Raw genomic sequence first — 25,495 nt, forward strand, 5'->3', positions numbered from 1 at the left:
TTGATATTTTTGATGTGACAAGGCAGTCACACCAAAATGATGATCAGTGTCCTAAGACTGCTGACAGCACAGGCTTACGCTGCAGGTCTGAATTCCTCATGACTGAGAGTGGAGCTGGAGGCCAGCAGACCCACTGAGTTAAGGGTAGGATTGCGGACACCATATGCCTGATGCCTCATCTAGTAATCTGGACCTGTAAAAAGATATTTTCTCAAAATTGCAGTTAAAGAAAAGAATATAAAGTTCTTTTCTCATTCACTTAGGTCTTAATTGTTTCACATTTATATACAGAAAAGTGCATGGCTGAAAGGTGCAAGTCATTAAAATTGCAGGACTGAAATGTTCAAAGTCGCCACCCAACATAAGGTAAAATACCACCAAGGATGAAATTCCCCATAGCTTTTCTCTCAAGCTCTATTTGCTCTCTTCAAAGATACCAGTAAATGTTCATCCAGTTATCTGTTTCTGAACAACTACCATTACAATATGAATCACTCTATCCAACAGAAGGTTTATGCAATCCATCTATATGATATAATGTATCATGAGACCTGCTCATTTTCATTGCTGAATAATATTCAGTTGTACAGATATAGCATTATCTACCCACTCTATTCTCAAAGAATATTTGGTTTCTTTCTATTTGGGGAAGTTGTGGATAATACTACTGTATATATTCTTCTATGTATCTGGTAGGTGTTCAGGAACTAGTTTCCAGGGAGACGGGCAAAATATCAACATAAATGAATTAATTAAAAACCCCAATAAAACCTGTGAGAATTCTGCTGGATCCTTATCTTCCCAACACTGGAACCAGTCATCTTCAATGGACCACTCTAGTGGCTCTGAAGCAGTATTTTACTTTATTTTATGTATCCCCACAAGTAATGATGTTTCCATATTCATGCATGTAACAGCAATCTGGTTTTTTTTTGTGAAGAGTCTCATTTTTCTAGGCTTTTTCTTATTGCATGTTTTATTGATTTATAAGAGTCATAAATACAAGAGACATTCTTGTATGGTAAATATCTTTTATTGTTTCTTTTCACTTTGTCAGAGCTTTTCAAATATCAAAGTATTGGGTTTTTTCATTCATTTAAATTCTTTTTGTGTTTTAAGAAATCTGTTCCTATTCAAAGTTACAGATATAGTCTATTGCATTATTTTGTGGATGCTTTATTACTATTTGTGACAAGCTGCTTAGTGTCAAGTTTTGTTTATGTTGGGAGTCATGTTTCATATTTCTTGTAGGTATATCTACTTGACCCAGTCCTGTTTAATGAAAGGCTCCTGTTTCTGTCCAGCACTGTGAATTGAGTGCACACGTATGTGTGGATGATTGTCATGGATCTACTGGATCCACCATGTACAGATACCAAGCCGCCTTATTTATATATGCAGCTACCAGAGCTGGACGTCTTCTCCTTGAGGAGTGACTTAGTTATTGGGAAGCTTTTCCAGTTTCTTACCAATTTTATATTCAGAAAGAGAGAGGGAGAGGAAGAGGGAGAGGGAGGAGGCAAGCACCTAGGATTTCACTTGATACATTCTGATCACTCAGTTTGAAGAGTCTCTCTGCGATGCTGAGTGTTCTAGTCAGTGAGCACACCTCTCCATGTAGTCTGTCTTCGTTCCCTTAAACGTTTTTGTAGACATTTCATATATATTCAGTTGATTTGGCGGAGATATGTACCACTATTGTAGTTGTATTTATGTTTAATTTTTCTGTTTAAGTGTTTGTTGTTAGCATAAACAGCTATGATTAATCTTTGAACATTGTTTATGTAAGATAGAAATCATAACTTAATAACTTGTTCTTTATCCTCTTAAAATGTCTATGTACTTACACATACAAAACATTTTTTTTGTTTTTTTTCTTTATTAATTTTTTGTTCATTTTACTTACCAATCACAGATCCCCCTCGCATCCCTTTCCCTGCTCCCCCAAGCCTTTCCTTGCAATGCACCCCACCCCATCCCTTCCTCCAAAAAGGTAAATCCTCCCATGGAAAGTCAGCAAAGCCTGGTACATTCAGTTGTGGAAGATCCAAGCCCCTCCCTCCCTGCATCAAGGCTGTTCAAGGTGTCCCACCATAGGTTATGAGCTCCGAAAAGCCAGCTCATGCACCAGGGATGGATCCTGATCCTACCACCAGGGGCCCCTTAGTGGGAGAGCAATGAAAGAGATCTTGATAGAGGGAGACATTATGAGGATAGGGAGAAACCTGATGCTAAGGAAGTTCCCAGGAATCCACAAGGACAACCCCAGCTTAGACTACTGGCTATAGTGGAGAGGGTGCTTGGACTGGCCTACCCCGGTAATCACATCAGTGAATACCCTGTCATCACAGAACCTTCATCCAGTAACTGATGGAAGCAGATGTGGAGATCCACAGCCAAGTACAAAACATTTTATTTCTTCTTTTTATTCTTTTTTTTTATCTTGCTTGTTTGTCACACCCAAATCAGTACTAAATAGGAAATAGCAACATCTTTTAGCCATTAAGATTATAACATCTTGATGTTGGTGATAATAAGTACATTTGTCACTGGCTCTCTAAAGCACTTGTCAGGAAAAGGAGAAAGAATGTTTTCAGTTTGTAATTATATCTAGGTTTGCTTTGCAGTTTTTAAAATTGAGTGTTGAATTTTATTTGTGCCTTTTTGACATTGACCATGATGATAATTTAATTTCCCCCTTTCAGTGGTAATGTAATGAATTACAGCTAATGAATTTTCAGAGCCAGATGCATCTTGTATTCACACAATGAGCCCAATGAGGTTTGGGTTTGCTTATACAGTTTTTATTGTATTATTTGTCTTTTTGTCAATTATGATTATATGATAATTTATTTTCTTGGAATAATTTCACTGTGTTTTATCATCATAGTTTTGTTTTCCTTATAAATGAAAGGACCAGTGTCTTGTTTTTCTCTACCCCAATAAGAGTGTATACAATAGTAAATACTCTTCAAATATTTCTTAATTTTACCACAAGGCCACAGGCACTGAATTTTCTAAGTAAATTTTAATTATAGGTATGAAAGGCTTAAGACTTGTAAGATTATTAAATATTTCCATGTCTTTTTGTAGCAGACTTCACCTAGATATTTTCTCATGACAACTTTAGTTTCAAATCCATCAATATAAATATACTTTAGATTATCTTGCATCTTTCTAACACTTTAACAGTGAACACTTTTGTGACAGCTACTGGACATTTTACGTACCTTCACACATTATCTTCATCAATCTTCAGAGCTGATTTTAGCCTTCTACCCCAACCAGAGGCACGATATTCCATTGGATCAGCCTTAGAAGACAAAAACACTGAGAGAGACAAACACAGTGAGGACACAGCTCAGGAGGCTTCCTAAGGGAGCAAAGTTTTCATTCAAGAACTGGGATGTAGCCATTCATGTGATGTTTAACAAAGAATCTGGCTTCATTCTGTCCATGATCTGAGAATATAAGACAAATTTAAATTAAAGATAATGGACTAATGTGTTTGGCAGAGGTAGGGTATATGAGCAAGCTTACAGTTTTATACAAGGATGATTCAACAATGAAGTAGCTATAATTGTTAAAAAAAAATAGCAATATTACAAACAAACAGCTCTCATGGACAATAGGATAACTGCCTTCAGGACAAGACACCACTCATCAGGGACCTATAAAGAGAGTGCATCTGAGTTCCCTACTCCTCAAAACCAATTGCCTAGGATAGTGTTTCCCCAAGGTCAGCACACAGGAGATGATGCAATTCTGGTCCAAGGTGGTGCAGGCTCCATCCATATGACATCAGAATGTAGACGGATTTCTAAGTGGTCTTATTAAGTAAAAAACACAGAGCCAAATACAGAGGTGAAAGCCTTAGATCGGGTAAATAGGGAAAGCCAGCAGCCAACCTTACCTCACCAAGTCGGCAGCTTTCAAATGCGTGTTACTTCCTGTCTGGTACTGGGATTAAAGGCGTGTGTCACCACGCTTGCCTCTCTTCCCTAGTGTGGCCGTGAACACACAGAGATCCTGTCCGCTAAGGGATTAAGGGTGTGTGCTGCCTGACTTCTTGTTAAAATGGTTGACCATTTCCCCCTGATCTCCAGGCCAGCTTTATTTATTAACATACAAATAAAATATCACCATATCAGAACTCCTGGTAGATGCCATATGGATCATGTTCCCGGTTTTGTAGACATGAAAGATGCAAGATAGAGGATATCTTCAAGTCTTGTTCAGCAATTTCAGAGAGCAACTGATGCCCAACAATGTGTGTCAGGGTCAGAATCTCTGCCAGGCCATTACATGACACTGTGAAGTGAAATTTAGGTTGCAAAAGAAACTTCAGGATATTGAAGATGTTTGGATAATAGAATGACCGTCAAGGATAGCTGTGGACACAGAATGCAGCCAGCCTGTAGAAGGATTTGTGTGTCGCAGGTGACCATGCTGGAGCTATTTAGGCCCTTTGAGCACAGCCAATTTTAGCATAAGTCCCAGAAGCCAGACATGGAGTGACAAAATTTGATATTTTCTCTGGTGGATTTTGGACTTGCTTTTATCTAATCATTCATTGATATTCCCTGATTCTTCTCTTTTGAACCAGAAATGTTTACTCTATGCCATTTTATGTTGGGCATATGTACCTTGTTTTTTATTCTATAGGCACTCACAGTTAAGAAACTTAGAACATTTAAATAATTGTTCTAAGAATAATTAAAGACAATGGTGGAAGGTTATGACTTAAAAGTGACATTTTGGGTTGTTAAGTTGACAATGGATAGAGTTGGATGGTTAGTGTTAATTGTCAATGTGACATAATCACCTGGAAGACAGAACTCTGAGCATGTCTGTATGGGCTTATCTAGACTGCATTAATAAGGTGGAAAGACTGACTTACTGTGGTTTGTCCCATTCCCTGGCTGAAATGCTAGCCTGAATAAGTAGAGAAAATGAGCTGAGCAGCAGTTTGCATTCACCACTCTCAGCTTCCTGATTGTGAGTACATTGATATCAGCTCCTTCAATCTCCTACTACCTTGACTTTCCAACATGATGAACTGTACCCTTGGACTATGAACCAAGAAAAGAAATTAAGACTTTGAGGTTATTATGACCTATCTAGTCCAGCATTACCCAAACAGGACGTCAAGATTTCCATGTTTTTTTTGTCTTGTTTTTCAAGACAGAGTTTCTCTGTATAACTCTGGCTGTCTTGGGATGTACTATGTAGACCAGGCTGGCCTCAAAATCAGAGATCCTCCTGCCTCTGTCTCCCAAGGATTTCCATTATTTTTATTATCTTATTTCTAAGTGTCAGATACAATGGTATTGTATTTGGGTTCCACAAGAATATTTGAGCTACTAAAGTTGTAAATTATATACCACAAAAGAAGAAACTCAGCAATTTGATCCTCTATGTGGTTGAAAACAAGTCCTCTCAAGGGTAAAGTCTTTGTGGAAACAACCTATAATTAGCCTTTTCAGTCATACAATTATTTTTCTACTTTTTTGAATACATATTTTAGACATTGTCACATTTTGCTATTAGTTTCAAATTAACTGTTATGCTCAAAAACTCCTCATGGGAATTTAAAACTGAATGTTCTTTAGCTTTGATCTTTTAAAAGCTGAGTGAAAATGTCTGCTGTTTTCAAGAAATATCTAAAATGCATCAAAACTGCTTTTGAAAAAATGTTTTCCATATATAAAAATTTAGCCTGAACTGACAGTTCAGAAAATAACCCAAGGACATACTTACACTTTATAAAATTCAAAGATATTATAAGAACTAGTGGTCAGAGTAAAAAAAAATTATTTGAATTCTGTTAACTATATTAGCTATACCCACATATTATAGAGCAAGCAGGAAGGAATATTGTTGCTCTAATTTATTTGCATTGTGAATATAAATCTAATTTCTTATTATAAAGTCTGTTAATGTTCAATAGTTGCATGTATTCATTTGAGAGGGCCATCATAACAAAATACACAGACTCAGAGGTGTGAAGGGTAGAAGATCAAGATCAAGGTGTGAACAGATTTCATTTCTCCAGAGGCCTTTTGACTCTATGGTTGCTTCCGTCTGTGGCATTTGTTCAAACACACTCTCCATGTTTTGTCATTTAGAGAATGATTCAAAATAAGGTCAGATAAATAAATTAAGATTCTTCCATGTAGCATCTGATAGGCTTTGACAAGGATTATGGCTTCTTCTCCTCAGAGTGATAAGAAGCTACTGGGAGGTTTGATCAGGGCACATCATGAGCTTATTTCATTGCCTAGAGTCCATGGCTGAGCACTGAGAGGGTATAGAATATAGACAGGTTTTATGGAGGCTGCTTGGTTGTACAATCAAAAGCTGCTGGCTTAGATGTGGATATCAATGTTGGAAGTGGTAAGATAAAATAGTTTTGGAATAAAATTTGAAGATAAAGGTGGCAGGATTTGTTACATATTGAGAGATGAAACTTTTAAGGTGGTGTTCTTTTTTTTTTATTTATTTCAGGGATGAGGACTGAACCCAAGTGCTTTACCACTGAGCTAAATCCCCAAACCCTTAAGGTGGTGTTCTAAGAAATGTCATAATAGAAATGCTCCAGTTCCTGGCATAATGTAGTTAGGTGGGGAGCTAATTTGGATGTTACAACAAAAGTTTTAAATGTGTTAAATTTAAGATCCCCATTAGATTCTTGGTGGAAGGCATATAGGCTTTTGTCAACAGTTCTGCATAAAGAAGGACCAGAATATAAGTTTGAATGTTATCTATGTGTGATGTTGTATTTCCTGGAGAGAAGTAAAGAAATAGTTAATCACCCTAGATAGGGCACCAAAAGACAAAAGAAAGGATTTCATCCAAGTCTATTTTAGTGAACCAATGAGTTTGTTGAATCTACTTATAGGAGCATGTGTTAGGGATTATTTGCAGAATCATAGTATGGGTGACTATTTAAGGTGTGTTACTTTTGTTTATATTGCATTTGTTTAACTCTGTGAAGCTGTGTTACTGTGCCTGTGTAAAACACCTAATGCTTTAATAAAGAATTGGCCAATACCAAGGCAGAGAAAAGATAGACAGGGCTAGCAAGCAGAGAGTATATATAGGAGAAACTGGGAAGATAGATCTAAGATTTAAGATCTAGGAGCAGCCAGAAAAGGAAGAGGACTCCGGGAGCCAGCCACCCAGATACACAGCAAGCCATGGAGTACAAGTAATATACAGAAGTAAGAGAACAGGAAAAGCCCAGAGCCAAAAGGTAGACGGAATAAGTTAAGGAAAGCTGACTAGAAACTAAGCCAAGCTAAGGCTGGGCATTCATAAGTAAGAATAAGCCTCTGCGTGTGATTTATTTGGGAGCTGGGTGGCGGGTCTCCCAAAAAGCAAAAACAACCAACAACAGGTGACTCAAAAGTTGGTGAAAAATCTCACCTCAAAGAGAGTGGCAACTCCCAAAAGATGCATCACTGAAGATTCTCCATCCCTAGTCAATGTTCCCCTTCCTATATTCTCTAATAACTGTCAAAGATCTTGTGCAAAAAGTGCGTGGGATCTCAGCGGGGGCCTGATGATCCCCCACTTCTACCTAGGGCATATTAACGGTCTCATTTTCATTGCTATAGGCTTATTATCATTGTATCAGTTTTGACTTCAGTGTTGTCCTAATTAGGGTTTCTATTGCTGTGATGAAACACCAAGACCGAAAGACAAGTTGGAGAAGAAAGGGTTTACTTGACTTACACTTCCACACTGTAGTCTATCACTGATCACTGAAGGAAGCCAGGACAGGAACTCAAACAGAGCAGGAACCTGGATGCAGGAGCTGATGCAGAGACAATGGGGGTTGCAGTTTACTGGCTTTCTCTTCATGACTTGCTCAGCCTGCTTTCTTATAGAATCCAGCACTACCAGTCCAGTGGTGGCCCCACTCACAGTGGGCTGGGTCCTCTCTCATTGACATTACTTAAGAAAATGCTGTACAGGCTTGCCTACAGCCCAATCTCATGGAGGCATTTTCTCAACTGAGGCTCCTTTCTCTCTGATGATTTATCTTGTGTCAAGTTGACATAAAACTAGCCAGGAAAACTTTCAAGGCTGCTGGCCATGGCTGCCATAGCAATCCATTTTATGCAAACTGATGATCATTTCATAACCAGAGGAAACAGTGGTTCTTCACCAAATGTAGATGATATTCAAAGTCTTGCTAAGGTTGAATAGCATAAAATGTAGATGGAATGTAAGCATTCCGAAGGCTTCACCCAAGGACATACCAATGTATAGAAGATGAGAAGAGTGATTTCCAAGAATACTATGAGTGGCCAGTTAAAATACAGACAGGAAGAAACCCATACAATGATACTGAAGTCAATGGTAATATGTGTGATACCAAGATTTTCAACAACCTATACTCCTAGAGAATTTAACAAAAATAATCTATTATTTCATTTAAAATATGAAGAAGGTAGGTATATTTTATATATAGGTATAGCAATATTAATATCATCTAACTAGTAAATAATCAAGCCCTTGAAAACAAAGGATACATTTGTGATTATAGTAAGAAATTAATTTTAGGATCTAATGAGGAAAAACTATCATTTCAACCTATTATGTGGAATAATCATCATGCTTCTTTTTGACCAAGTCCCACATAATTCCATAAAAGTTAATCAAAAACAAAGTAATGAAGTATGGAGGTCTCCACTGATGTTAAGGGAAATGCTGCTTGTTGCCTGTTTGGGCACTGAATGTGTAGGACTTCAGTTTCTCAATAAAAGCTTGTTGACATGATTGTCATCTCTCCTCTTTCCACAGGTGGGGAAGTCCCATACACAACTCTGGCAACCCGAATGATGATGGGGGCATGGTGGTTATTTGCTCTGATTGTCATCTCCTCATATACAGCAAACCTTGCTGCTTTCCTCACTATCACCCGCATCGAGAGCTCCATCCAGTAAGTAGGCATAGACACCAGTTGTCATCAAACATGACGAATGCTGGGAATGTCATAGGGAAAGCCCTCTGAGCATAAATGTGTGCCATCTGATAACAAATTGTCACTCTCCTTTTGAGCAAAAGCTTAATTCTGTGACACCTCAGAATATCAATCCTAAATAATTTATTTTGCAACATGTTGATTATAACTTAGATATTGTTTTTTATATTTTCCTGGAGGGATAATACAGCATCAAAATTTTAACTATCACGGAGTATAACTATGTCAGGGTAGGAAAAATGGCATCAAAACCATCTGTAACTCTGGTTCCAAGGGTTCCAATACCCTCTCCTAGACTCAGCCATCATTGTACATGCAGAGTATACAGACATACATGCAGGAATATACATAAAATAAGTCGATTTTTTAAAATAATAACTATATCAGAGAAAAGTTATGAAAAACAAAGTATAAAGAATCTTATTAAATAAAATGTCTTTCCAATAAGTTTGTCCCGTTTTGTGCAATCAGAATAAATGGGTAAATGAACATATCAGTGAGGGGGTGAGGAGGGAAGGGGAAGCTTGGAGAACAGAAGAGAGAGGGGAAGAAAGAAGAGCATCAAACACACAAACTAGCATGCTTAGTGACCACACTCTGCCTGTCTTCACTAATACCCATGTGGTCATCACCACTGTTCTTTCTCCAGCATCAGTAACGATAATGAGAAATGGTTGTTAATCATGATACACTTACTTCTTCACTTACAGAAGTCTTTGCTTCAGGTCATAAGGAACTTGCCCTTGAGCCCCAACCCTGAAGCATTTTCTACCTTCATGGTTTCACACTACAGGGCCTGCAGCATCATACAGTTTCTGCCCTAGATGGACACAGTATCCTACGCACTGTCTTAAGAAACATTGCCCTGAAATTGTCTTATTTAACCCAAGCCAAATTTTTTTAATTAAAGGTCAACATTCATGTCTCAAAACTGGCCAGTTCAAAATGAGAACAGCTAGAAATGTAGAAGAATTTCCTAGAGTCAACTTCCCCTTAAAGAAAAACACAAAACTTCTTGCCTCTCAAATGTATGTAAATGAACTCCATTAGTGGTCTGGAAGCCATTATCATATAATGCCAAATCAAGAATTAATTATTTGTGGAAGTTCATTGTTTTTCTTCAATCTATAAGCTGAAATTGAAACCCCCCACAATCAACTAGTAATACTCACAGACAGTCAATTCCTTTGTCCATTTATGAAAATGATACTTTTAAATTCACCCATCAAATCATGCTACTCAAAGTGTTTTATAATTGTTGCTTTAGTCCAGACCCTTCATACTCTCCCAATTTATTCCTCTTATAGTCAGCTTTATGGGTAATACAAATTATAAATGATACCGAGTAAAATGTAGGAGACTGAGGATTAATGAAAACTATTGCAATAGCCTAGGAAGAAAATTGATGAAATTAGTAACATCATAAAAATAATAACCATCATTTACTGATTAGTTATCAGATGCCAGGATTTGTACTATTATATGCTGATTGGCTCATCTAATGCTTATCACTATCTTCTAAACTCTATACTATCCATGACACATTTTACAAATGGAATGACTGAAGATAGATGCTGAGAACTGTTTACCTTCATTCAGCAAGTGTCTGGGTAAAGAGCAGATCTTCAGGGTACCTGGCACCTGAGCCTGTGTTCCAGGGCATTGCAACAGTTCTAATTCCCCACACTCAAACCTTCATGTGCCATCTGTGTTTAGAGAAGAAACTGTCAGCCTTAAGAATAAAGCCTTAGCATTCACTAAGAATTCAGGACAAAGGATTTACTGCATAAAATGTACAAACCCTCAGTTGGTGTGGAGCAGTAGCAATGAGTTTTGTGTTTAGCCAGTTTTGTTAGCATACATGTCAACACGAGTTAATTATACCATTATGCCCCTCTGAGCAAGACATTTTGGCATATTCAGTCAAAGATTGAACATGTTTAAAAGACAAAATGTAACAGTCTGATATACATATGCAGCAGATATTAATTCCTACAGTCAAATTAGTTAATACATCTAACACTGTCCATAGTGTCCATTAAATATCCCTAAATGTGTTCATTTGGTTACTGACTTTGTGCCTTTGGATAGTCTTCTCCTCCTTTCCACCACCCCACAGGCCTTTCACCATTGTTCCCATCTTTGCTTCCAGGACTTTAACTTTGTACTACAGTAATTGCCTGTCTGTGTTTGGCTCATTTCACTTAGCTTAATGACTTCTAGGCTGATCAATGTGGTAGCAGAGAGCAAGCAGAAAAACGGCTTTTCAGAGCAAATTGGAGTATGAACCTTATTATCATACTTTTTAAACCACAATGTTTTTAATTTTTGAGATTATAATATAATTACATCATTTCTCCATTCTCTTTCTTTCCTCCAAACCCTTCCAGATTCTTCCCTGTGTGTGTGTGTGTGTGTGTGTGTGTGTGTGTGTGTGTGTGTGTTTGTGTTCATAAATATGTAAATATAAGCTACTCAGTCTGTTATTTGTACATGTGTTTTTGGAACTGAATGTTTGGTATTGGAAAACCAACTGGTGTGTTCATTTCTAGAGAAGGGAATTTCTTCCTCCCCCAGCATTTTGAGACCTTGTGAGCCCTCTACCCCACTCATCCATGTTAGTATGTCTATTGGTGCCATCCTGTTCAGGCATGTTTAGGCAGCCATGTTGGTGGTATTTCATGGGTGCACACTTTTAAAAGTACACTTCTTATTAATATTGACCAACTGAACTGGCATATTTAAATATGCTTAATGTATTATTTACTTTTAGTTTCAAAGTATTTTAAATAAACAAATAAATGTCTTATATTACATGTAATAATAATCATAGTAGTAAAAATTATGTCTGACACTTACTGAGAATTTACTATGATCCAGACATTAAGTGTTTTGTAGTTATTATCTCATTTATTCCTCAAAGTACCCGTCACAATGTAAATGCTACCATTATTTCCATTTTGTAAATGGCAAAACTGAGTGTTAGTCACAAAATGCTCAAGATCACCCAGTAAGCATTGAACTTGGTGGTCTAATACATGTACCCCCAAGCCAGTCCAGTCTTGACCTTGCAATTAGTTCCTTATATAGTGCTGGTTCACCTAACTTTCTTGACCCAATGTTTTGCTGAGGACAGGGGCAGTAGTATATGTGTGTATCTTAGCTACTTCGTTGTTACTAAGTTCCCAGTACCAGTTCCTTTCTAGACTACTATAAGAGTGGAAGCAGACACCACTTCCAGATCTATATTCCCCCAAGGTTCTTTCAAAAGTAAAATTTAGTAGGGGAAAAATGTAATTCCACATGATGTTTCCCTCAAGTACAGTTCTACATTCCAAAGTAACTGAGCATTCATTTCCTTAAAAATTATTCCTTTCTGGTGCCAACAGGCATTATGAAAAGTTTTCAGTGGGTGTAATAAATTCCTACTTCCTTCTAGTACTGTTGTCAGAGTAATTCTGGAAAGAATCAAAGCCAAATAAGTTAGAGCAGTCTGATTTGCTCCCAAAGTTTATAGATAACTTCGAAGTTCATGTCTCACCTTTGTTGGTAAATACAAATGCCTGTAACACTGCTTGAATACAAAGTTCCACCTGTAAATAATGTCAGTTTCTTGTGGCGAAGTTCCCACTCTCATTTTCCTAGAGAATGTACTTTCCACAGTCCTACACAGTGCTGTTTAAAGCACTGGTGTTCATAAAATTAACTCCTCACTGAATTAAATCGTGAGTGTTGACACATCTCCCTCAGCACAGTTTGCTATGCCATTGGCCAACATGGACTATGTATATCTCAATTCCCTCAAAACAGAGGCTCTCTCCAGACTGAGGTGGGAAGAAGGAAATGAAGTAATGCCCCTAAGAGAGGAAAACACGGGTCCTTTTGGATTGCTATTGGCTGCATTCTAAAATTTGGAATGGATTTTTCCTGTTGAAGATAACCCATAAGTTTAAGTCTCCTATCCATCCAATGACAGGATATGGTATAGAATGAGATGAATGAGATGACCAGTTCAGATTCCAAGGAGGAAAATGTTAAGGGCTTCTAGTTTTTGTTTGTTTGTTTGTTTTTGTTTTTTGGTTTGTGATTGTGGTTTGGTTGGATTTTTAACTTGAAAAAATAGAATGTGGGGCTAAAGACATGGCTTAGTGGTTAAGAGCACTTTTTGCTCTTGCAGAGGAACCAGGTTCAGTTCCCATCACCACAAAACACATGCTAGTATACAACCACCCACAATTCCAGTTGCAGAAGATCTGATACCCTCTTCTGATCTCTATGGGTACCAGACACAGATGTGGTACAGATACATATACACAGATAAAATACTAATATGCATAAAAACATTTTAAAAATAAAATGCTTGATTTTATACTTGTACCCAGGCTAAACATGGCAATGGTGAATGGAGAGTTTTGAAAGTATTGTTAGTGTCAATACTGGATAAGGGCTGAGATTCTAGCTTGGTAGCAGATCACTTGCTTAACCTTACCAAGGTCTTGGGTTCAGTCCCCAGCAACATATAACACAAATGCACAACCCAGTGTTACAGCACCATCATGTTTGCCTTACTTTCTCATTTTTTTCCAAAAGCTATTTATCATTTACCATCAAAATAAGCAGAGCTACAGGAAATCATAATTGTTCAGCTGTACTCATTAGTAACTGTACAGTATGATGAATCTTTGGGACCACACTTGATTATTTTTGTTCCACGAAGCTGTAGATAATCTTGGCATCTACTCAGAGATCTCATAATTTTGCATCTAGTACATTGTCTTTCATAATCCTTGTTGTTTAACCAAACAAAATACTGAGTTATCCATTCCCTTGAGTCAAATGAATTGAGATAATAGTTCTTTCCAGAACATACAAAAACAGCCCATATCCCTACAACAGATTTTATCATATCAATGATAGGATTTTTAGATCCTCATTAATATGAATTAAGAAGGGAAAACTTGACTTTGTAATGGTCTAGATGCCATTTATCCCATGTATAGAGTTGTCTAGCTACCACTACAATAAAATGCACCACTAATCCATCTACACGAAGGTCTCTTGCTCATCCTCACTGTCTGTTCAGTCACATCCTCCTTCCTACTAGCCACACCCAAGGAAACCATTGATTGCTTTGTTGATACGTTATTGTTTCAGTCACAACTGCCATCGCCAGTAGCGTAGTCCATCTACACCAGGTAATGTCTCTGGGCCTTGTCACTTGACCCTCTAATCCTCTCAGAGGGGAAAAAAAAAAAACTGCCTTGTCAGCCAAGTCTCACTGGCATTTAAGCGTAACTATGAATTAAAGGAATGACTCACTTGATGGTTTCACTTTAGTGCCTGATGAGCCAGCATTCAAAGGAAGCTGCTGACAGTGGCTGGCAATAGCCCTGAGCAGGCTGTCTGTTAGACAAGCATCTTCTCACAACTCATCTTTATTTACCCTTGTCATAATCAATAACTCAAATATAACTCCTTCTACGTGGATCCCCCCATATTCACAATTAGATTTAGTGTCTTTCTGTTTTAAACCACTTATATTCATCCACTACCATTACACTATGAACTCTGTCTGGCTTTGTTCTGGCATTGCTGCTCTACTGTTTTATATTTTTAATTAAAATGCATCTCCTCAAGGGCTGTTTTTAATCACTTTTCTATCAACCTAGAATCTTGTGTAGTACCTCATTAAATACCCAGTACATTGTGGTTACAAATAATAGTCAGTCAATAAATGTCCAGAAAAGGATTTCTTGAATCTGGCTTGAGACTATGGAGGTCTATGGTGTGAGTATCAACCACATAAAACACAAAAGAAATATTAAAGTCATTTCTTTATGCTGGTATTTCACAGAGGAGTGAAAAGCTCCAGTGGTACACTGTCTTGCTTTGTCCAGTGTCTCACCTCCTCTCTCTTCAATCGTTCTGTAGCAGCCTATCTCAGAGCTCTCAGGGGGGAATTGCACACTTTATTAGGAACAGCCACTGGCAGGATGGTTGGAAAAAGCTGGGTTTGATTCATTCTGCTTCTAGGTTTCAGCTCAGTGCAGAATTGTGCAGGCTTAGCCCCAGAACTCATGAGCACTGCAGACACAAGAAGGCATTCATCTCCCAACTCTATATTGCTCGGAGTTGAGATGCCTTAGTTGTCTTGGCACTTAAATACTACAGTGATGGATATTTTACGAGCATAGAGCTGTCTAGATGCCATAGATACAATTTTATCTTCTAAAAAAAAAAAAAGCAAAACCCTAGGAAGTATATGTTGGTCTTTCAAATGTCCCCTTCATTGAGTACTTAATTAAACACTGTCTCCCACTTTATTTATCACTCCCAGGAGACCCAAGGAGCCCTTGTAGTCCCTAATAAGATACTCTCTCTCTCTCTCTCTCTCTCTCTCTCTCTCTCTCTCTCTCTCTCTCTCTCTCTCTCTCTCTCTCTCTCTCTCCTCTCTCCCTTTCTCTCTCCCTCTCTCCCTCCCTCCCTCCCTCCCTTCTTCTCTCCCTCCTTTCCTCTCACTTTCTTTCCTTCCCTCTCCCATCTCTATCTATCCCTACTAGAAAATTCTCAAATACTCAAGAATGTGAATTCTTATCCTTTCTAAATTTCTTGCTAGCTTCCTTTCCTATGAAAACTCTGATGAAATATCTTTCACAAGTTTATACAAATGTTCAAAATCCTGTGCTTGGGAGTATAGCAGAGCACCACTTTGTAAGTAGAAGATGTTTGAGTACAATACATTTTTGTGAAAATAATAGTGGGATAAGGATAACAATGATAGAAATTATCAAGAGTAGTGGGACTATAACTCAGTGGTGAAACTCTGGCCTAGCAAACAGTCGGTATTATACCAGGTCCTAAGATCAATCACTAGAAGAAAAGAAGTCAGAACCTAGAGTAACTGATACAAGTCTGCACTCTGACACATGGCGTTGTGGAAATCAAGTGTGAACCACTGGAGTGAGCCATGCTGAAATAGAACCTGTTCCTAATCCCAGGCTCAGGACAGCATACACTCATGCACAATCTCTTCCCTTCACTTTTATACTTGCCTTATTTACTATCCAATTCCAGTTTAGAGGATCCATTTGGTCCTACCCTGTTCTCTTCCTGCTTTTTGGCTTTGCCAAAGAAGACAAGTTGAAGTTGGGGATCTCCCTACCTCAGCCACAAGGGCTGGGAAGTTTCTAGATGTCTGCCTGATTTATATTCCTTTCTTTCCATTCTATTTTTAACTGAAGCAACTTTATTGATTCCCTTTTTCTTTATTGTTTTCCCACTCTATTTAATTTAATTTCCCTCTTCTGTTTTTGAGTCTGTTTCCTAAAACTAATTACTAGTCCACTTCTACTTATTTACTCTCCACTTCTGCCTTTACAACCTAGTATCTTAGTACATGTCATCTTATCCATGTTCCTTCACTTCTGAAATTCATTAAAGTTGAAAATAAAAGGTTGAAATTTCTTTTTATTAAATTAAATTTATTTCTTTATTTTCTGTCCTTACCACAGTTTCTGCTCCCTCCTTCCCTCCCAGTTCCTCCCTCCCTCCCTCCCCTGCCACTGCTCAGCCCCTCCTCCCAATCCATTCCTCCTCTGTTTCTGGTCAAAAAGAGGATGGCCTCTCATGGATATATATCAACAAAGCATGGCATATCAAGTTGTTGTAGGACTAAGCAACCCCCTCCCCCTTGTATTATGGCTGGACAATGCAACGCAGTATGAGGAATAGGTTCCCAAAAGCCAGCCAAAGGTTAGGGACAGCCCCTGCTCTCAGTGTTAAGAGTCCTGCAAGTAGACCATGCTACACAACTGTCACATATATAGAGAGGGCCTACATCTGTCCCAGGCAGGCTCCCTGGTTGTTGGATCAGACTCTGGAAGCTCTAATAAGCCCAGATTAGTTGTTTCTGTGGGTTTTTTTGTGATGCCCTTGACCCCTCAGGCTCATGTAATCCTTCCTCCCTCTTTTCAGCAGGATTCCCCAAGCTTGGCCTAATATTTGGCTGTGGGTCTCTGCATCTGTTTATATCAATTACTGGATGAAGTTGGGGTAGGCACCAATCTATGAGTATAGCAGAATATCATTAGGCATCACTACATTTACATTATTTTTTTTCTCCAATCGTGTTTGGTTCTATCCTAGGTCTGTAGGTCAACCAGCCTCTGGATCCTGGCACTCCAGGCAGTGCCAGGGTGAGTTCACTCTAGTGGCATGAGTCTCAGACTAGACCAATTGGTTGTCCACTCCTACAATCTCTGCACCACCCTTACCCTAGCACATCCCATAGACAAGACAAACTGTAGGTCAAAAGTTGTGTGTCTGGTTGGTGTCCCAATCCATCCTCTGGAGGTCTTGCCTTGTCACAGATGACCAGCTCAGGCTATACATCCTCTCTTAGGAGTCTTAGCTGGGTTCATCATTGTAGATGCCTGGGAATTTCCCTTGCAACAGGTTTCTATCTGACCCAGAAATGTGCGTGCACACACACACACACACACACACACACACACACACACACACACACACATACACACACACATACACACACACCTTTACCAGTAATCTCTTTCTGTACTCTCCCCCTCCATCCCTCATGTTCCAATCCCCACCTTCCCCCAGTCCACCCATGAAATCTCTTCTATTTTCTCTTCCCATGGATATTCATGCATCCTCCCTTAGGACCTCCTTATTACCTAGCCTCTATGGGTCTGTGGATTGTAGCATGGTTACTCTTTACTTTTCAGCTAATACCCACTTATAAGTGAGTATATATTATGTTTGTCTGGGTTACCTCACTCAGGATGATATTTTTTTCTAGTTCAATCTATTTGCTTTCAAATTTGCTGATGGCATTGTTTTTAAATAGCTGGGTAATACTCCATTGTGTAAATGTACCATATTCTCTTTATCCATTCTTTGGTTGAGGAGCATCTAGGCTATTTCTAGACTCTGGCTATTACAAATAAAACTTCGATAAACCTAGTTGAGCAAGTGTTCTTGTGATATGATTGAGGATCCTTTCAACATATGCCCAAGAGTAGTATAGCTGAATCTTAAGGTAGATTGATTCCCAATTTTCTGAGAGACTGCCAGATTGATTTCCAAAATACCTGTACAAGTTTACACACCCATAAGCAATGAAGAAATGTTTCCCTTGTTCCACATCCTCTCCTGCATAAGCTGTCATTTGTGTTTTTTAATCTTAGCCATTCTGACAGGTATAAGACAGAATCTCAGAGTGATTTTGATTTGCATTTTCCTAATGGCTAAGGATATTGAACATTTCTTTAAGTATTTCTCTGCTATTTGAGATTCTTCTGTTGAGAATTAACTGTTTATGTCTTGACCCCATTTTTTAATTGGATTATCTGGGTTTTGGATATCTAGTTTCTTGAGTCTTTTGTTTATTTTGGATGTGAGGTTGGTAAAAATCTTTTCCCATTTTGTAGGCTGCCATTTTGTCCTAATGTCAGTGTCCTTTGCTTTACAGAAGCTTTTCAGTTTCACAAGGTTCCATTTATTAATTATCAATCTTAGTGTCTGTGCTACTGGTGTTATGTTCAAGAAGTGGTCTCCTGTGCCAATGTGTTCAAGGCTACTTCCCACTTTCTCTTCTACCAGGTTCAGTGTAACTGGATTTATATTGAGGTCTTTGAACCACTTGGACTTGAGTTTTATGCAGGGTGATAGATATGTATCTATTTGCATTCTTCTATGTGCTGACATTCAGTTAATGCCAGCACCATTTGTTGAAGTTGCTCTCTTTTTTCTATTGTATAATTTTGGTTTTCTTGTAAAAAATCAGGTGTCCATAGTTGTATGGATTTATGTCTGGGTCTTCGACTTGATTCCACTGATCCGCCTGTGGATATTTATGCCAATACCATGCTGTTTTTATTACCATATCTCTGTAGTAGAGCTGGAAATCAGGGATGGTGATACCTCCAGAGAAAAACAATTTTTAAAAATTGTCTATTACTGTATATTCAGAGTGAGCATATCAGTCTCTCATGGTTGATTCTGCTCTTAATATTCAAATCTCAAAACAGACCTGGAGTCAAAGCCTGGTTCCCTAAGTACATGGTTCATCTACTGACTTGATAACCAGTCAAATAGTGGTAAAACATCTTAATCTTGCCGGGCGGTGGTGGCGCACGCCTTTAATCCCAGCACTCGGGACGCAGAGCCAGGCGGATCTCTGTGAGTTCGAGGCCAGCCTGGGCTACCAAGTGAGTTCCAGGAAAGGCGCAAAGCTACACAGAGAAACCCTGTCTCGAAAAACCAAAAAAAAAAAAAAAAAAAAAAAAAAAACATCTTAATCTTACTGTATCCTGCTACTACCTGAGTGTTACAAATGTTTCCACTGAAATAAAACAAGTGGCTTTTTTGTTTGTCTGTAACTTTCAAACAACACCTTATCACAGATGGGCAAGTTCCAGTCTAGAAACACAAGAAACATTAAAATACAGGGAGCATAATTCCTCTGAGGATTACTAGTTCTACCATAAAGAATGCCATTGAGGATGAATCATATGAAATCCCAAAGAATTGAGCAAATGATCATAAGAGTGTTCAACAAAAATTAATGAAGACATGAATAAATTTCAGATGTATTAAAGAAAACACTAACAGCTGAAGAATGTAAAAATGTCAATATGGGCTATGAAATAAGAAATTAATAAAGACATTAATGCTGAAAAATTCTGAGCTCCAAGAGCTCAGAAAACAATTCCAAGATTTGACAAATAGGATTATATAAAGTTTAGGAGCTTCTGCATGGCAAAGGACATGATTATTCAAGTAAAGAAAAAGTCTACCAAATGGGAGAAAAAATCTTTGTTATCTACATACCTGATAGAGCATCAGTATCTGAGATATATAAAGAATTCATAAAACTGAATGTCCAAACTAAACAACTCAATCAGTGAACAAGCTAATGAAGTGAGCACATACTTCTCAAAAAATTAGAAATGACTAATAAACATGAAAAAATTAAATATTCTTAATCTTTGGGGAAATGCAAACTATAATTACATAGAGGTTTTATCTCACCACTCAGAAAGACTGTCATAAGGAAAATGAATAACAAATTCTGGTGAGGATGTGAGGAAATAGAGTCTTTGCTTATGTGGATATAAAGTAGTCTAGCCACTATGAACAACAATATGGAATTTCCTCAAAAACCTAAAAATATGCTGGACAGTTGTGGTGAACACCTTTATTTTCAGTATACAGGAGGCAGAGGTAAATAGAACTCTGTGAGTTTGAGGTCTGCCTGGTCTACAGAGAGAGCCAAGGCTACACAGAAAAACCTGTCTCAGAAAACAAAAGACAAAACAAAACAACAAAAAAGTAAAATCATACCACATGCTATATAGTAAGAGAATTCTAAGTCAACATATCACACAGTTCCTTGAGCATCCATTTATTGCAATTTAACTCACAATAGACAAGTTATGGAATCAGCTAGATAGTTATGTTGTCTTTTGTTTCTGTTTTTCTGTTTTGTTTGGTTTTGTGTGTGTGTGTGTGTGTGTGTGTGTGTGTGTGTATGTGTGTTATAAAATATGGAGTTTTGTTCAGTTGTAAGGAAGAACGAAATTATGTCATATGCTGGAAAATGTATGCAACTGGTTCTTATATAATGTGAGATTCATAAAGAGAAATGCCTCTTTTCCTTCATTTATGGATTCTTAATTTCATATGCTTACATTACTTATGTATGTGGAATAAAGGCAGAAGGCAGACTGGGGTTAGGAAGAAGGCAACTGAAATCAAGAGGGAGAGGGTGAAGAAAGGAGAATAATATAGGTGACAGCGGGTAAAGAACATGATTCCTGAAACAGCACTATGTACAATGACTATATACCAATAAAAGATAAAAAGTAAAAAAAGGGGAAGGGAAACAGTCAATGACTTCTATCAGTCACACTTCTATCTTCTTTTTCTGCTTCTGTTTCTCAAGTCCTGCCTTCCTTTGCTGGCTTCTCCACCGACCTTGGTGTGTTTGCTCCCTTCCTACACCAAGGAGCTGTTAGACCCCATTAGTTTGAATGCTCTTGGTTTCTCCTTGCATCTTGTCATCTAAACATACTCAATTTGTTTTAATGGCTTTGTCCTGCTCTCCTGCACACACACACAACACTCCTACTAGAGTCTAGGCTGGAGGAGAGCCAGGTGCCCAGGAAAGAGCAAGGGACAGGGCAGGTGAGGAGAAGGGTCGGTAGCAACTGGCTTGGGCTCTTTTCCAAGAAGACTGTGGTTTTCATGAGAAGATGCTGCCAGTTCTTTAGATTTGCTGTTGAATTTCATTTGGAGGCACATTTGCAGTTTGAACATTTGAACCTCAGGCTTCCAGTAAGGTCTCTCAGTAGCCAGATGGATCTGCTATACCAACCTCAGTTGAAGCTGATTCAAAACAAAGTATCACTTCAATGGAATATAATTTCTCCAAATCATTGTTGAAAATACAGATGAGTCTTTTGGGGGGAATCCCCAGGCCTACTTCACTGTGAAGGACCACATCTTTTGGCACTGGAAAATTTTGTTATCGGTAGAGACTCAGTCTCCTGTTCTATTGTGAAGAGCTGCCATCTCTGCTATTGTTGAGATTCACAGACACCATGACTTGTTATATTACTGTGAAAGAACGTTTCATTGGATCTTTTTATTGGCTACTAATAAGTGTACAGTTATTTCTTATAACTTCATTCTCCTCAGTCCCCACTGACACCCCCTACTCATAAAGATTTTGATGATATGATTAATGTTTTGAACTCTTAAAAGGATCTATGAAAAAAATAAGAAATTCCTGTTGATTATTCATTTGAATTCACATTGTATCTTATTGGGGCCATTGTTTCATGTAGTATTAGTATGTATTATTACACAATAGCTTGTTAATAGGCCATGTGCAAGGTAATGAGCAATGGTTCAATGTCAGCCTTGAAGGGTATATTGAATAAAGTAGTTTTTCACAAGTCAGCATTGGTCTGGATACTAATTAACATTTCAGTATTGATTTGAAATATGGAATAGGGAGTAAGCTTATTAAATATGCAGATTACTCTTCATTGAGTAGGGGTGATTATTGACTTCAACCACACTTTCAGAATTTATGAGGACCTTGACAAATTAAGCAAGGTGATTATAAGTAAGATGAGGTTTAATGAGGACAAATAAGTGATGATTTATTCGTGTGTGTGTGTGCGTGCGTGTGTGTGTGTGTGTGTGTGTGTGTGTGTGTGTGTGTGTGTGTAATAGTTCAGAATTAGGGGATGAAAACAGTTTCAAAATGAGCCATCTGATAATCACAAATTTGAAATATGGCATGGTTGTTTATCAAGAAAATGAGTAGTTACCTAGTAGCATAAAATTGTCCAAGCCCTTTAAAGATTACTGTAGCCTCTTTAATAGTGAGAAAACAATGGAGCAGCTAATAGCTGCAAAAAGGTGATCAATAGATTCTGGGGATAAGAAATAAAGGAATTTATTCTTTAACTCAACAAGAGAATAGCTTAAAGGATGAAAAGGAACAGCATATTTATTACATGAAGAAAAGTCATGTTATGGGCAAGTGGCTAAGAGCGGAATGGCAAGCTTCTCTGAAACAGAGTTTGAGGCTATACCTGAGCCACATTTTCCTGGAGTTCCATTTTATAAATCAAGCCAGTTTTTCTGGAAGGTGCATGTACCATAAGACACCCCTAATCCAGTCATGCAGGGCCAGTGGGTGTGCCTCTCTGAGTTCTTGTGTAATTCTGGAGGATTTTTTTTTTCTTAACAGAGGTGAAAAATGATCATTTCCTGTGAGTGCATGAAAATTAATGAAGTATTACATATATTTTTAAGGATATAAAAATTCAGAACCCCACTGTTCTACTTCTGTAATCTGATGGATTATTTGATAAAAAAGATATACTGTCATTCTAATTTACATTTTGGATTTTTCTTCTAAGGGTTTCTTCTGTCTTTAGATGCAAAGAACCCAACAGCATGGAAAAAAACGAAGATAGCACTTCAGTGTATGAGACAATGTTTCCATTAAAGATACCTGGAGTGGGCTCTTCATGAGTTACCCCATAAAGGCTAGTCAACTGATCTTCAAGTAGACAGCTGATTCCTTCCATTGAAATTATTTGCCTAAATCTTTTCGAAGCCAGAAATTCAGTATTGTCATTAAGCTAAAGGAGCCTCTTTTATGAGCCTTCTCTCACTAATAGGCCCAATGGTTGCCTGCGTTCCAAATGTCACTGCATTAGTAATGTCACTACATCAGCTCATGGAGCTGTGAAATATGAGCCAGATTTTGTTTTGGTTTTTCCTAGTGGACAATTTGTTTCTCTCCATGTTCTCCTCTCTCTGTCTCTCTCTGTCTCTCTGTCTCTGTCTCTCTCTGTCTCTCCCTCTCTCTTTCTGTCTCTCTCATTCTTTGACTGAAAATAAATATTTATCATACAATATATTCTGATCACAATTCCCCTTCTCTACCTCCTGCAATATCTTCTTCACATCCCCACCCATCCAACTCCATACATTCTTTTTCTATCTCCTTAGAAACAAACAAGCAAATAAAAACAAACCAGAACTTTAAAAAAGAAAGATAAGGCACATGCACATACACAAAAACCTATAGAAACACAAAATCAGAAACAATAATATACAAGAAAAAGGCCAGTAATACTTTTAAAAAATGCGACAAGAAAAGCAGAATAAGACAAAAATTCTACAAGAATACCATTGAGTTTATTTGTGTTGGCCAACTAGGCATGGGATGGATCCTATACTTAAGCGTGTTTTATATACTCTTTGCCTCCATTGGGGAAAGTCATTTTTCCTTCACATGTGATTGTCAGTGGGAAACAAATTCTTAGATGGGAGCTTGAGTCTACCTCCCCCTCTCAGTGCTGGGACCCCGTCTGGCTTGAACTTCTTCCGGCCTTGGCTATGCTGCCACATTCTCTATGAATTCATAGGTGAGTCCGTTCTTTTATATCTGGAATACATTGTTTCCCTGGTGTCATTCATCCCCTCTGGCTCTCAGAATCTTTCTGCTTCTTCTTATATAGATCCCTGAGCCCCAAGGGGAAGGGTTTGATGAAGACATCCCATTTAGGACTGTGTTCCAAAGTTCTCAACTCTCTGCACACTGTGCAGTTGTAAGTCTCTGTATTAGTTCCCATATACTGTAAGAGGAAGCTTCTCTGATGATGGCTGAGTGAGACACTGATCTATGAGTATAGCAGAATGTTATTAAGAGTCATTTTATTGTTATTTTCCTTTAGTAAAACAGTAGTATTTGTTTTTCACCTAAACCCATGGCTTATCTATTCTCAAGTTCTTAGTCACCTGGGCAATGTCAGGCGTGGTTCCATCTCATGGAACCAGAGAGTGGTTGCTAACTCCCACAACGTTGGTGCTATTATTGCACCAGTATTTCATTTAATCAGGTCACCATTGCAGATAACAGGGTTGGTATCTGGATTGGTGGTTATTTTCATACTCTGGTAGCATGCAGAGTACTTTCCAGTACAATGAACACAAGTGAGTAGGGGTGAAGGCTATAGTTAGGCACTTCTTAACTTCTCCATATCCTTTGGGTTGGGTTGTATTCTGCAATGGGGCCTTTTCATCATTTTGTGGAGAGTAACTAATAACCTTGGCAATAGTGTGGAATGTGTGCGGGTTTCTATGGGGCCACTTTAGCAAATAATCCAATTGGAAGTATATTTTCCTGGCACTGAAAGTTTCATTTTGTAGTAAAAGGTGTCAGTTCGGGGTTTTGTCTCCCTCATTTGGTTACTCCATTTACATTTCTAATGCTTTATGTATATATTTTAAGAATGCTCTGTAATAGTAGATTTATAGCTGCCCCCCTCAAATGGCCTTTCACATTAGTTGTCCCCCATATATTCTACTATGTACTCCCATTTTCCCCACCACTCCTCATTTAGTCCTCCTACTCCAGTTTCCTCTCTGTCTCTCCACACTATATAATGTATTTACCTTCGTTTAGGACATTCTCTCCCCACCCTCAGCTAAGCCTAAACCCCTGTGATTATACTGATTACATTATGTCTATCAACAGGTTAAACACTAACATCCATATATAAAAGAATACATACAATATTTGTCTTTTGCAGTGTGTGTTAACCTCACTCTGAATAATTGCTTCTGCCTCTGTACATTTACCTAGGGATTTTATGATTTTGCCCCCACCACCAGGGGAACAGTATCTCATGCATAAATGAAACATTTTCATTATCCATTCATAAGCTGAGAGACATCTAGGCTGTTTCCAGTTACTGGGTCTTATGAGAACATCAGCAATGAACATGGATTAGCTAGTGTCTCTTATAGTAGGATGTGGAGTTCTTTGGGAGTATGACCAATTGGTTTAGCTGGATCTTGAGGTAGATCTATTCCTGGATTCCTGAGGAAAAGTAACATTGATTTTCATCATGGCTGTAAGAGTTTGCGCTTCTATCAGCAATGGATGAG

The 25,495-nt window shown here is 38.1% G+C and overlaps 1 protein-coding gene across 3 annotated transcripts in view; it reads left to right on the forward strand.

Annotated features, from left to right (window-relative positions):
• Grid2 (glutamate ionotropic receptor delta type subunit 2) overlaps positions 1-25,495 on the forward strand; it is a 1,427,031-nt gene that overhangs the window by 1,134,848 nt on the left and 266,688 nt on the right. For all 3 annotated transcript variants that reach the window (XM_052719853.1, XM_052719854.1, XM_052719852.1), the window contains exon 12: positions 8,812-8,950. In XM_052719853.1, the coding sequence (XP_052575813.1) occupies positions 8,812-8,950 (139 nt within the window). The remainder of the gene's footprint in view (positions 1-8,811; positions 8,951-25,495) is intronic.

The sequence above is a fragment of the Peromyscus californicus genome, unplaced genomic scaffold (genome assembly GCF_007827085.1).
Source record: "Peromyscus californicus insignis strain IS unplaced genomic scaffold, ASM782708v3 Scaffold_6__1_contigs__length_162567912, whole genome shotgun sequence".
NCBI lineage: Eukaryota > Metazoa > Chordata > Mammalia > Rodentia > Cricetidae > Peromyscus > Peromyscus californicus.